This window comes from Ischnura elegans, chromosome 5 (genome assembly GCF_921293095.1).
Source record: "Ischnura elegans chromosome 5, ioIscEleg1.1, whole genome shotgun sequence".
Classification (NCBI taxonomy): domain Eukaryota; kingdom Metazoa; phylum Arthropoda; class Insecta; order Odonata; family Coenagrionidae; genus Ischnura; species Ischnura elegans.
The window spans coordinates 104,864,818-104,879,381 of record NC_060250.1 but is presented as its reverse complement, the minus strand read 5'-3'; the positions used below and the strand labels follow the sequence as shown (position 1 = coordinate 104,879,381).

Sequence of the window (14,564 nt, the reverse complement as noted above, 5' to 3'; positions counted from 1 at the left end):
ACCATGACCATGCCATAGCCCTGTATCATGACCTTGTTCAATAAATTCGGTATTTTTTAAAAACAGATCGATATTTGAAGCTTCTATTCTGATTAAATAGCCAAAATCCAGCCTCAAAATCCGGACCTATTCCGACCTAAAAGTGTTTGCGTCTGTATGCAAACCCTTATCTCTCAGAATTCTTTGGATAAGACGTCTTTGAGGGATGACAAAATAAGTCCACTCAATTTCATTAGCATTGACAAGCAAAATGTGAGATAGCAAAATTAGATTAAAGAAAAACATAATTTTGGATTTTTTTTCCTTGCTGCTAATTACTACTATCACATTAAGGAAGAGTAGAAATAAAATTTCTTTCATTTCCAATTCATTTCATTACAACCGATTCAGTGATTAATGAGATGTATAACTCTTCAAACTCTGGTACCTCCACTTTTTGCAAGGACAGGTAATTGCCGAGATATAAAAAGTACCTCAGTAATCCCTTTACTAGGGACTCATGTGCATTCATGTCGGTTTTCCTAACTCCCTTCCTAAAAGTCAACTAAAGCACACTCTGGTTTTTACCTTAACTACAGTAACATGACCATTGATTTGCTATGCTATGCTATTTAAAATATTCTAAGTTCCAATTTGCACGGAATTCCTAGATGAATCGTCGGGGCACAACCAAAAGCACCTCCGTAAAACTGCCATAAAAATCAACGTTCCACGATGGCATAGTGGTTTGCGAAGTGATCAAGTAATCCGAAGGTTCACAGTTCGACTTCCGGTTAGATAAATTTTACAGTATGGACATTGAGAACCATTACCGCAACATTAACCGCAATTATCTATCTGCCATTGTGAGAATGCTTGCCCGCGTATGGCCCTATTTCAACCACATGGTAAGACACAGATTTATAGGAGGGAAAACCAGATCTATTTATCTTTAATTCGATCACACAGGGCAATGAAACTCAATAAAATTAAACCAGGTTCCTTATGAAGTCATATTTGCGGCGTAATGCATTTATTACTCCTCTTAAAAGCAGTTTCCACGACAGACCTCCACGCCTCGTTGACCACTCTTTAAATTAGCAGGGGAAAAAATAACAAGACCACGGACGCGGAAATACGCGGATTCTTAATTTCTCTGCGGTCGCCAACCTTAGTGAGTAGATTTTACACGCCACGGACAAAATTACTTGGAAGAAGAAGGCCTAGCTAAAAGCGGGAGGAATAACATAAGCTGTGCCAGTAATCCCGAGTAACAATATCAAAGTCATCAACCGACCACTCTTTCAACCTCCCTTATAAATGCCAAGAGAGAACCAAAAACATAATAAACACTCACACGTGTAGATTTACGACAATTTCGAAAATTTGAATCTACACTTGTGTTTATTTAATTTTTTTTCGTTTTGTGGCCTTTCTTGGCATTTATTAAATTTATCACGTGTAGTCTCCTTCCATGTATATTTAAAGGAGGTCACTTTTAAAAGAAGACACAAAATAAACACAAGTGTAGTTTCAAATTTTCGACCGTTTTTTAGTCTTCCTCTGAATGTTTGAAACTACACGTGCGAGTGTTTGTCTTATTTGTGTCTTAAAAGCGACCAGCAACGGCCGGGAAAAGTGGGGTCCATATCCTAACAATTTCAAACCATAATGACGAACCCCCGCGAAAGTTAATAAAAAATTCAGAAGAGGGTGGTTACCAATGCAGTCACGTAAAAAAACATTAGGCGTCCACACTGCGGGTAAAAGCACGGATGAGCCGACGAAACCCTTAGGCACCTCCCAAGAAAAGGCGTTTTATGAAAGAAGGCTGGGGTAAGCAGGACACAGGAAAATAGTCAGCATTAATACGATACTTTCTAAATACAGTTTATATTTCATATACATAAAATATGATTATCATGATTTGATGTATATGTTAAATACCTACTAATTTATTGTCCGAAGGAGGCCCTCCAAAGCACCCTATTCGTTCATATGTACAGCATATCTACCCCACACAAAATCCCGAAAAGAACCATGAGTTAAACCCCCTGCATAAAGCAATGACATTTAATCGCCCTTGGATCCACTTAAATAATCAAAGGGTTCAATTTAAGAAAATTAATAAGCATTATATAGTTGATGGCTATAATTGACACATATGCTCATAGGCGGATTTAGGGGGGGAGGCACGGGCCCCCCCACCAGACGCTTAAAAAAATATACAACATTTTTAATACGGCTATCATTACGTTCGTTTTGTTTTTTGTATTACGGAGCCTCATTTATTTCATTTCATATTAATAACTTTCATATTAAAATAAAGAGAATATTTCATGTAGTAATTTTTGTACCCTTTTTTTAATCTCAAGTATGAGAAGACTGTTTGACAGCCAGACCCTTGTTCCCCCCCTGAAAAAATCCTGGATCCGCCCTCGCATTTCTTATAATATAAACCCCAAAATCGAGGTTTTCTGGTTACCGCGCCTCAATTTGGCCATCCTCGCAGGGCGCTCGGGCGGTTCCCGTGTCTCCCAGACCTGCGCCCGGACCTTTACTAAAAATAACCACCCGGACTAAATATACGGGCCGGGCCATCAGCCATGTCTTGATACATATTCCTGAAAGCTGTTGATGGCACTGACCGAGCCCAGGTATTCTTAGTAGGAACCGGGGTTTCGAAATCTTGCCCATATCGACGGATAGTAATAAAAAAAACGAAAATTCAATTTGGACAACTGCACCCAATCAATCATGATGCGATAACCTATGGCAAAGGAATTACCGTCATGCGTTACAATTTTGGCGATTGAGGCTTGAAAAAATTACAGAATGAAATCAAACAAACATCCTCATCAATGATTGCGCCGCTATTAAAATACAAAATAGGATTTAGTAAATATATTATCGTTTTCCAGTTAATTAATTTTATTGGATCGTAATTATTAACTATCAGCGCTTTTGCTTTTTGCTACTTTAAATATAATTTCAAAAGAAAAAATGAAAACAACGGAAATAGGATAACGGCAAGCAAAGAATTGAAAATTATTTCGATGAAGAACATAATAAGTCATTCTGTCGCACGAAAATGGTTCAATTTTCCCCACATTGATTACTTATGGTCGATATTTCAGTACCATTCGCTTGTTTCCTATCATTTAACGTTTGACATGCGTTGTGATCTCTCGTGTGAAAAACTTTCCATTCGTTGAAATCTTTCTTTAGTTAATCCGTACCCAATGTTTATTTTTTCAAAATTCAGCTGTTATTTAAAAATGCATTTTAATAGTTGTTTTATCTACTACGTTTCCCAAAGAATCGAAACGTTTTCCATCACTTATTCAAGGGAGAAAAAGCGAATGTGCTCGAATCCATAGATTCTAAAACGTAATGAGAAAATGTTCAGTAATATCAGTAATCACAATAGTACCTAAGAAGATTACATACTACATATTATCAATTTAAATACCCGGATATGCCATCCGACTATGACCTATTTTAGTGATGATTCACTAGATTAACGCTAGAAGCCTACAAAGATTTATAGCGGAATTATGTAGGATTATTCAACGGATATCATCGATAGGGATTATTTTTTAATTATAATTATTAACTGGTGAACTCAGGTTCACAGAAAGAATTTTCCGAATCACCGAAAGCCTGTCCAACATAGAAACTTTCAGGCAAAGAGCCGAAATTCTAAATATACCAGCTTTCGCAGACTATTCGTGTCAAATACAAGAGGAGCATGCGAGGGCAAGACCGAAAGATTGGAGCAAATGCATTTTTTCAATGATTTATTATTTCTGATGCGACTAGACTACGCTATACTTTTTAACTTATAACACGCAACAGAAACTTTTCGCGACCGAAAAGATTAAAAATGTCTATTATTATTGCTAAATTTTTAGCAGCAGTCTTTTTAAATAAATTAACTAGAGTCGGAAACCCATGGGTCGTTGGTTAGCAATTTTATATGGCCTGCATCACAAATGGTAGATGGCTATTCTAATAATTTACATTTACAGGGTGCATATTAAGGTGATTTATAGATTGGAGTTATTAAATTACGTAAGTTCAAAAACATCTGGTTAAAAAAGCATATGTATTTGCTTTCACGGCAGTCAGGCTAATATTAATTACCTGTTGGTCTGTGGACATGAAAAGATAACCTTCCCTCTTATCAAGTGTAGCCTCCCAAATTTAATTAAATTCGGGAAAAGTCAATTTTAACATCTACGGAATTTGTGCAAACTTGGAGTAGTAGTTTTCAAATCGCATTCATACAAAGAGCAAATACGATCCAAACGCAAAGTATATTGTAATTAATTAAATAAAATTACCACCTCCCACCAACGTTGGGAGGTGGTAGACAGTTTGGCCTTCGCCCTCTCTTCTATTTTTAATCTGAGGGTGCGTATAGTCCTCGCGCTATTGCAGAATCATCAGTTCAGCAAGCGCCTCCACAGCCGTCGTACATTCATCCGGAGTGATTTCCCGACTTGGAAAATTTTGAAAAATCATTGTAAAAATTGGTGGCCCGACGCAGATTTAGATCTACTAAATACGCTCCAGTAAACTTTTTTGAAGAAGAAGGGGTAAAAATGGTTCGGAATACAGCTGCATTGAAAGTATGACATTCATCAATAATACGAAGAAAGCGAAAATCTAAAATAAGTGCGGCAAAAGTATTTGTATGAATGTGATTAGTTTTCTACATATTTATCCTCGGACTGCATGAGGTTCGTTGTTCTACAAAAACCCATCAGAGACGTGAACGCACGGAAGAAGCTGAATTGTGAGAGACCGTGAGGAACTGTGCAACTGAGGAGTTGAAAGTGACTGATACAGTTAAGGGGGAGTTTTACGCTGTGAATTAAATGACTGCACCCGGACGAGAGAACTGATTTCTCATTTGGAAATTCTGACCGCATTTAAGTTCCGTTTGAACCACCCCGTGCGGGAAATTTAAAAACACTGATGGATTAATGGCGTGGAAGATTTGACTCGTGTAGCCCACAATCGACCTGAAATTGATCCTCACCATCACCAGAAATGAATTCAGTTTTAAATACGAAGATAAGCCTATCCAATGGAACGATGAGAGATCTACCTTAACTCAATTTCAGCGCTAAAGTACTTAAAAATAGTTTTTTAGCTAAAATATTCGCTCGTTGGTGAAATAAAATCCCCAGTGTGACGATTCGACGATAACCTAGTTGATGATAAGTACTGCAATTCATGAGCGAGAGGATAACGGCATACATGTTAACATTTCGTGACCTCGACGCTAAAGCTCATACCTATTGCTGGCCCACGTATTGAATATGTTTATGAATCCTATAGTTCCATATAGCCATGAAGTAACGAATGTGTATTTCTGGACCACGAAATCAAAGAAAAGATATATTCCCTTGTAACTCATTGCCGATATAATTTTTCTATCGTGGCACATACGGGCATAAACGAAATCATTGTTTCGTGTGCATGTGTTCAGTGATATAAGGCTAACGTAGAGGTAACTTCACCCTAAGCCTGGATAGTACCTGAGATTCACGGAGAACGGCTTTCTTGAATTTGTACATGTAATCTGAAAGTGAAGTAAATAATAGCATGGCACACTATAAGGGTGATGATCATTTAGCAGATTTTGTTACACATGAAACAGCAATTTGATTGCAATACATAGAGAAAAAAAACTTAAAATTCGTGAAATTCGTACGATGTAGCATACGTGCAATGAACACCTGATAATTCCAGGCTTGAAGATGGATGTACACCAGTGCGTCTCATTGTGAGTGATCCCTGTCAAGGCTGTATGTGTTTTCGATTGTCGATACAATTCTAAACGCTGGCCTCGACGGTAGGGCTAAATTTGCCGAGGGACAGCCACAGACAGCCAACGCTCGAAGGGAGACCGACAGGTGCATAGACACCAAATATTATTCTACAAAGGGGAGACTACAACAGTCATGCTCATGCTTTAAAGTTAAAATAACAGTTTCAATATTCATAATTGTTATCATAGCTACTACATCAAACAAGGAATAGTTGTTTCAGTGCGAAAAAATTCATCCGTATCGACCCGCACTTACTTTGCACCGTGTAGCAGAAACATGATCTTGCCGAATATAGGTTGAATCAAGTATAATAATAGTTTTGGTCAATTTCCACACTCCCGTTAAAATGGCTCAAACTGGTTGATGGTGACTTAATCCCTAAACTTTATGCCTAATCACAAATTCGGCGGAATATGTCCTCAAATTTGAAGAAACTTGGCGAACTTTGTGAAAACAAAACATAAACGAAAAGGGAACGTCAGTGCGATAGTGAGGTCCTCTACACATACAATTAATAACGCTCATCGGTGGTTCTCTCTTGCGGAAATAGTTAACTCTGCGTATGCAATGTTCTTAGGAATTGTCGTGCCGCAAATGGCAGTGTGAATCAACGGACACGTCTGAACAATTTGTTTTCTTTCGTTGTGTGGTGTGGATGATTGCATTAAGCTTTGTGCATGCTGGTCCAGGGAAAGTGATACAAGTGTTATCGCTGTGGTTTTAGTTTAAACGATTTTAAGATGGCTAAATTGGTGGATGTTTATAGGGGGGAGAAGATGACCACCCTATGTAAAAGACAACTCCCCCTGGTCATTGATGAACATTTAACGGTAAGTACCACCTTCATTCGCTTATGATTATCTTGCCATCGGCTGTTGTTTTACACCACAATACACTAGCCTCAATAGGATTTGAATGAAGTTGTCGAGTTTATGTTTCCATTGTAGTCTGTTGTATAGTTGTCGCCATATTGTCAGCAATGTCAATAGTATATTTGCAAATTACAGCTTAAACATTTCCCATTGTTAATTTAATTTATTGTGTATTTGAAAGTTACGTTATGGACGTAGCATTCTAATTGGTGTGAAACACGCTTTAAGTAGGGCATCTCGACTTCAAGTATTTGTTATTCTCAAAAGTGTTATTTAGATATTTTTACAATTTCTGTTACTGACTCTTTCCATTTAGATGGTCATGGACCTCGAGGACCCATATCTTGAGTCTGAAAAGCCGATGGTACGGAAAAAGGAATTGGAGGCCTTTCTTCGGAAGTTTAATTTACTCACTCCCGAAGAACAAAAAGCAGCATTCCAAGTGAACCGTAAGGATTTAATGGCAATTCTAAGTCAAACGGTGCCCTGTGTTGGGTGTCGTAGAAGGTGAGAACGAGTTCGTTTAGCTCTTTATGGGGAGCAGTTTTGTGGGACCTTAAGTGTTATTTTAGTTTTCTTGCTTAAGATTTCATTAGTGGCCAAATATTCACCCATGAATTCACAAGTATTTGTTATGTTTGTTCAGTTGGTTATTTTTTGTAATCGTTTAATTTGTCTTGTTTATGTAGATTTCATGGTATTTTTATTGACAAATAAATCAATAACCACTTTAATTTTGGTTGTTATGGATGAGAATTTCAGGCTTTTTTGGCTGATAAATAACTATTTTCCATCTTGTTGTCAATTTTATTTCATGCGTGTTGTATTATTCATGCATTAATTTGTGTGCTATTGTTCTGTCTCTTGGGCTAACAATTACCTGAAACTTTCCCCAGAAAAGCTTTTAGTAACTAGAGGTCAATCAATTCAGAAGACAAACATATTTCTTCTCTTTGTGATTTCCTTTCTCACATTTCACTGATTTTTTTTGGGTCGATATTTTTCAGTGTCGAAAGATTATTTTATGAACTGGTAAAGACTGGACAAGGTAAAGCTGCTTTGGATCCTGTTGTGATAACTCCAGAAGGAATGCTTACAATAGACCAACAGTATCTGCAAATACCTCATCTTCTTTGCTCTCTGCTTCATGGCCATAGGTAATGCTTCTTCCATATTTTTAATATATGAATGAAATCAGTCCTTATGTATTCAATTTTAGTTGATTTTATTATCTCCAATCCAGTTACATTAGACAAAATGAAATGTACTTGCGTACATAAAATCAGGTTTAAATCTGAACTTTGACTGGTAACCATCATGCTGTAATTATTGAGTGGATCAAAAGAATAACTCAGTATTGAACTGTAGGGGAAAATTTTACGTTCCTTAATATGAATTGTTGATTTTTGTTGTTCTTTCCAGTTGCTTTTATAAGTTTCTATTTTTCAAAGTCATTTCGGCATCATTTCTGAGATCTTCATATTCTTTTTGGAGACAATGAGTAATGCAGCTATTGTCACTTAACTACTGCTGCCATATATTAATAGACTTTGAGAATACCAAGTGTTGCCTTTTACTTTTTCATTTGAATGTAATGATTGATAAAATCAGTTGTATTAAAATATATTTCATGTACGGTTGGTAGTTGGTAAGGCAAATCTGGTGGCTCTAATATTAAAATAATGTATAAATATAAAACAATGCTTAACATATGGGCATGCAAAAGGTATGGTTATTTTATAGCCAAAAGTGGTGTTATTTTTTTTACAAAAGCGATGTTATTTTGCCCTGAAATCGGTGTTATTCTAACGGCAAAATAATTGATGTTGATTGAGAGCCATTCTTCCATTGGCCCACCCATTGCCTTAAATTTAGGATATTATTGACCGGGAATAATTTAAGCAATAATATACATGGAGTATTGACTGAATTCACCTATTTTACATATTTTATCCTTCGCACATCCATATATCTAGCTTACATAGAGAGAAATTACTTTTAAATGTCTGTAATTTCAAATGAAATATTGCTATTGTGATCAAGTTGTCATCTTTTACATTTGTTCTCTTACCTGTTAACAGAGTGCTACAGCAGGAAAGAAATCTTTCTCAGTCCACGTTTGCAGAAGGGATCCAAATTGCTTTAAGGCGCTTAGATGCAAACAATGTCTCAGGCATTTGAGCTCCTGGATTGCTTTAATTATATCCACTGAACCCCAGGAATTTTGTTTTTGTAGTAATTTCTGTAATTCTCCCAACCACAACATCAACTTCTCTGTCTCCATTAATTCCAGGCCATGAATTTTTTGTCTTTAAGTCAGGGTTCATGTCTGTGGTTGGAACTTCTTGGGGGATCAAAAACTGAGATCTTTTCAAATACCTATTTTTCGTCTTAGGTCTTCTACAATAAGAGAACTAAGTTTGGTTGATGCCTTTTCAGCCATCTGCATAGATATTGACTTTACAGCTGCTACTTTAGAGGTTGTCATGTTTTGCAGATGTAATAGTGGTTTTATCAAGAAAAGTACTCTTATGAATATTCTCAAGGCTCATTTTTAACTTCCTTAACCCATTTACGGCCAACGTTGCGAAAACGCAACATTATTGAGAAATGCAAAAAAATGTTTCAATTGAATTTTATTAATTTAGAATTCGCTTTTTTCGATAAAAATAAGTTTAAACTGATTTTTAGTGAGATTATAATGACAATTAATAAGTATTTCGATATTTATAAAAATACTCAAAATGTGTCAATTTTCGAGTCTCCTGTTAAGCAAGATAAATAATTTTTCCTAAGAGTAACTATTCCCTTTATTAAGTTTTTTATTCGTCCATGTGGACGTAGAAATTTCAATTAACAGATACTAAAGCTCATATTTCGTCAGGGAGTCAACATTAAGCGAAAATCAGATCCGGAAAATAATGTTGCGTTTTCGCAACGTTGGCCGATTCCGATATCTATAGGCAGTTATGCAACCCGCATTACTACATATTTCCGTCTCGTAGGAATATGCCGATTTTACTGTCAGATATAATCCTACGCATTTTTATGCCTCGTATTTGACAGATATCGTCATATTTGATAATTAAAATTCTTAGATATTATATTTCCAATGAGATGCTGCATTATTTTACCTAAATCCAATATAAAATAGAGATGCATTACGGCTTGAAAGAAATGAGTCAAAGTGAATATTTTTACAGAAGATAACGTATTTTCCAGTTTTTAATTGACATTTTTATCACAACAGATTGAATTACAACAAATTATTATTATTTATGAATTACATGAAAGCATTTCGGGTGGAATGGAACACACAACTTTGTACTTTCAATCCGAATTAGTCCTTCCTTACTTCACGATTCAGCGATATCACCGACTTCCACAACAGGATATTGGGTGAATGAAGACGATAAGGCGTAGATATGGTTCGGCAATGATTGAACCAAAACATATTTAGATTAATAAAAAATAATCTACACTTATCAGACAATTCCTGTCTGGACAAAAATGACAGATTTGTAAATTATGACCTCAATTTGACGACTTGAAAAATTATTACAATTCGGAATATTTGCGCATAAATTTTGAAATAATGAGCAAATGGTACCTTACTTTGGTCACTACAGTGCATAAATGTTCTTTTAAAACAAGCCTTTTAGATTTTGCTTTTAACTTTGGTGCTTCAGACTTCAGCTTTGGTTATTCAGACGGTTTTAGGGTTCAACCAGGCGATAGAAAATTACTTCTATCGAAATTTAGGCTTGGAAGCAAGTGTTATTCTGGAATTTCTCAAGATTATCCCTGATCCCTCGAACCATCGTATGTTTTTCAATAACTTCTTTTCATCTTGAAGACTATTTATTGTTTTGAAAGAAAAAGGATTATTTGTCAATGGAGCCGTCCGTGAAAATACGAGTAAATACGTATAACGGAGGAGTGCCTGATAGAATATAATAAAACCATCGACGTGAAACCGAGAGGAACATGAAAACAAACATTTGATAAAGCCCAAGGTCTTAGTATTGTTTGATGGAATGATAAATAAATTGTCCCTGTAGACAGCAATACAAGTTTTTCGCTTCCATTTGGCACAGGGAAAAGTTTCAGCAGAAAAAAGAAAATACTATTTCACATAATATTCTATGTTAATAAAAGAAAATACCATTCGTGTTATTGGGGAGTATAGTAAATACATGGGAGGTGTGGACCTACTTGATAATGCAAATGAAAATTACCGCACTAGAATTCAGGGGAAAAACGGTCCTAGCTTATCAACTTACTGGACAGCGTTTGCACTAACGCCAGGAGATTGTACAGGTTATGCAACGGAAGTAAATTTCACTGGTAGACTCCAAATCGTATCTAGCAGGGACGCATCTAAAAAGTGAAATGAATAAGTCAGTAGATGACGTACCCCTATACAATTCGCGTCCATAAACATAGAAAAAGTTAGGCCATATAATTCATCGCGGATTCGTGAAGCATGAAGGGACGAATTTGGCCAGAGAGTTAAAAAAAATTCAGTAGTTGCCGAAACAGTGTAAAAGCCAAACCATGTTTGAATGTACGAAATTTTATGTTCCATTGCACCCAAAATGCTTGAGTATTTCATAATTAGCCATTAATTTTTGTAATTCAATCTGCAATGATAAAATTAAAGTCAATGAAAAAATGTGAAATACATGCTCTTCTGAGAAAATTTTCGCTTTGATATTTCTTTCAAACCGTAAAGCATGTCTATTTTATAGTGGATTTAGGTCAAATAACAACAACATCTCGTTGAAATCTAAGGATTTTATTTATCCAATATGACGATATTTGTCATATACGTGCATAAAAAGGTATAGGATTATATCCGACAGTAAAAACAGCATATTCCTATGAGGCGGCAATGTATTGTAATGCGGGTTGCATAACTGCATACAGATACCGGATTCGGCCAACGTTGCGAAAACGCAACATTTTTTTTTTACCATAAGCAAATTTTTTTGAAGGCCCATATTTTCAATTTACCTTATTTAGCATGTTATTAGGTCAATTGAAAAGAAAAAATTATATATTTTCAAGTATTTCTTTACTCGGCCGGTAATGGGTTAACCCTTTTAAATCGGTGGAGTTCTCTCCTTAGAATGAATGCAGGACTGCACCCCAAGAGAGTTTTTCGTTCTTCTTTGTATGGAGCATTTTTGTTGGACATTTGTTAAGAAGGGTCTTGCGGGTAATCACACACTCTCAACACCAACCTTTTTTGATCCTTCCCAGTGGGGATTTCGTATTATCTTGGGCTCCAAGGATAGCTGGTCTCCCTCCTTTCGCTGTTTATAACCCTACCAGCAGCATTGTCTGCTGTCAACTCATGCTTCGTTTATATGAATTAGCCATAGGGATGAATGTTGCTTGGACATACATTGCAGACTTCCAACTGAATCCCTCATTTTATTCTGAGAATTTTAAAATTTTGAATGAAGCTTTACCGTCAGCATTAATGAATTTTATGCATTAACAATTTCCATGTTGATTTTATACTGAAAGCGAGATAGAAGTTAATATGAATGGTAGAATTTCGTGTAAAAATTGTAAACGCTGCTCAAAAGACAAAGAATTCAATTCTTAGTTTATATTTTTTGAGAAAGAAACATATTATTTCGCAAACTAACTGAATGAACAATTGTATGACTGTGGTCCCTTGCCATAAAGAGGGGTAATATCAGACGAGGGGTAGGTTCATGCTCCCGGATTTCGGCAGTTACGGCCTGTGTTGGGTCCCGAAACTAAGACTTTGCGAACCCACAAATGTCATAAAAGGAGGAGAGCAAGGAAACGTGTATTTTCGGCATTCATTCTCCTGCGTAGGAAAATCTCTGACGAGAATTTTTGCCTTTCATCTCCTGGGTCAAGAAAGGTCCTGCTGCATCTTTTCATCATTTGTAGCAAAAGGGTTAACTCTTTATATAATGTGAGCATTTGGATAGTTCAAACCCTCCAGTATTTTTATTAAGTCAACCATCAGATTCCCATGGCATTTTGGCTACTCTGTAGACGTCGTGTGAACGCGGTTTAGTCATCCTCCTGACAAACAAGTTGCCTTATTTCCTTGAATGTGTTTCTTTGTGGAAATCATGAATTTTCTCCAATTCATGGGTGATTTTCACCAACTCAGATGCGATTTTCATCATTTTTTTCCTTCTGCTCATGCTTCTCCCACGAAATTGTTTTTCGAGGCATATATTTAAGCAGTAATTTTTTCACTGCATTGGCCGCTCACCGACGCGACGAATTTCTGTGGGCCGCCGTTCATGGCAGAGTGCCGTTAAATCCAGAGAGTCGTCTTGTCGGAAAGTGGCCTGAATTTTACAGTGCTGTGCCGGGAACGGCAGCCGGCGATAAGTCGTTTCAGCTGAAAGCTGCCTCAATGTAGCTCCGTGTGTATTTCACGCAATAGACGGTGCACCGCCGCTTTTTGCCACTTTCAGACGAGCCGGCTTTGTTCCGTCCGTTGTCAACGGCACGGCACCGTGCTTTCAAATAACCATTGGTCTCAATGGATGTCTTTAAACGAGTTGAATATTGCAGTTGAAGGCACGGCGTTGTCGATGGTCAGCAAGGCAAGGCAATCCCGCCCGGCGGTGCACCAGTTATGGTGTGAAATACACACCGTGCTACTTTCAGACGCGACGACTTTTCGCCGGCCACCGGTGCCGTGAAATTCAGGCCACTTTCAAATGAGACATCTATCTCACTTTCAAACGAGACAACTCACGGTGCTGTGCCGTGAATGGCGGCCCATGGAAATTCGTCATGTTGGAAAGTGGCCAATGCAGTGAAAAACAATTTCGTGGGAGAAGTATGAGCAGAAGAAAAAAATGGTGAAAATCGCCCATGAATTGGAGAAAATCACAGTTAACACGAAATTCGCGGGAAAACCCCGGAATTCGCGTTAAAATTCGTGTTATTGCATTTGCGACTTTTGCATGTCCCTACATATGGATAATGCTATCTGTATGCCTGTAGCAGTTTTTGATGAATCGTACAGCCTTCCTTTGTATTTTGTTCAGTTCATGGATTAAGTCTTTCTGTACTGGATCCAATATGCTCACTGCGTATTCAAGGTGTGGTCGTATGAGTGCAAAATATCACCTTTCTTTTACTTACTCATCTGGAAATCTTCCAACAATACACTTGACGACTCCTAGCTCCTTCAGGGCTCTGCTGCAAATATTCCTTATATGTGTTCCCATGATAGGTTTAAAGTTATTGTAACTCCTGGGTACTTCACTTCGTCTGTTGCATGTATGCTAATACCATCCACTGCATGAACATGGTTATAGTTGGACGAACTCCACAAGAAATGTTCTCCCATGCATTTGCTCAGATTAAGTTCGAATCACCACTCTTGGCTCCTCAAATGAAAGTTTTTTGAATCCGATGATAGAATTTCAAAGTCAGAGTGATCATTAATTTTGCGATTCAGCAGAGGTTATCAATGTATATAACGAAGAAAAGGGTGCCGATTATGCTTCTTTGTGGGACACCTGATGTCACTTCAACTACAGCAGAGCTTATTCTGTCAAGAACTACTTTTTGCTTAAGTTTGGTTTGCTGGTTTGCCCTAGCTCAGAGTGGTGGCTGATTAGAGGTGCACATTTACTTTGTTCACATATCGATACCTCCACTGCACAAGCTCTCAGCAATTGCCTACCGAATCAAATCCTCTCATTTAGAAGCCCAACAATACGAATGCGCTCAGCTGGCAATAGCCGGAGCACAAGCTCTCACCTCCTAAGCTTGGAGAAACGTGGTTATGCTCCAGCTTCTGCCAGCTGAGTGCATTCGTATTATTGGGCTCCTAGAGAAGCAGATTTGATTC

General features: G+C 37.3%; 2 protein-coding genes across 3 annotated transcripts in view; one reads left to right on the top strand and one right to left on the bottom strand.

The window, feature by feature from the left end:
• The window catches only part of LOC124159371 (scoloptoxin SSD14-like), a 90,455-nt gene extending 84,198 nt beyond the window's left edge, over nt 1–6,257 (bottom strand). For both annotated transcript variants that reach the window (XM_046535142.1, XM_046535143.1), the window contains exon 1: nt 6,078–6,257. Coding sequence is in view for 1 of the 2 variants with exons in the window: in XM_046535143.1 (XP_046391099.1) it covers nt 6,078–6,100 (23 nt within the window). In the remaining variant the exon portion in view is untranslated. The remainder of the gene's footprint in view (nt 1–6,077) is intronic.
• Nucleotides 6,258–6,358: 101 nt separating this feature from the next.
• Nucleotides 6,359–14,564, top strand: part of LOC124159370 (gametogenetin-binding protein 2-like) — a 31,752-nt gene continuing 23,546 nt past the window's right edge. Inside the window, exons 1-3 of the mRNA XM_046535140.1 lie at nt 6,359–6,652; nt 7,011–7,201; nt 7,702–7,851. Of these exons, the coding sequence (XP_046391096.1) occupies nt 6,563–6,652; nt 7,011–7,201; nt 7,702–7,851 (431 nt within the window). The 5' untranslated portion in view covers nt 6,359–6,562. The remainder of the gene's footprint in view (nt 6,653–7,010; nt 7,202–7,701; nt 7,852–14,564) is intronic.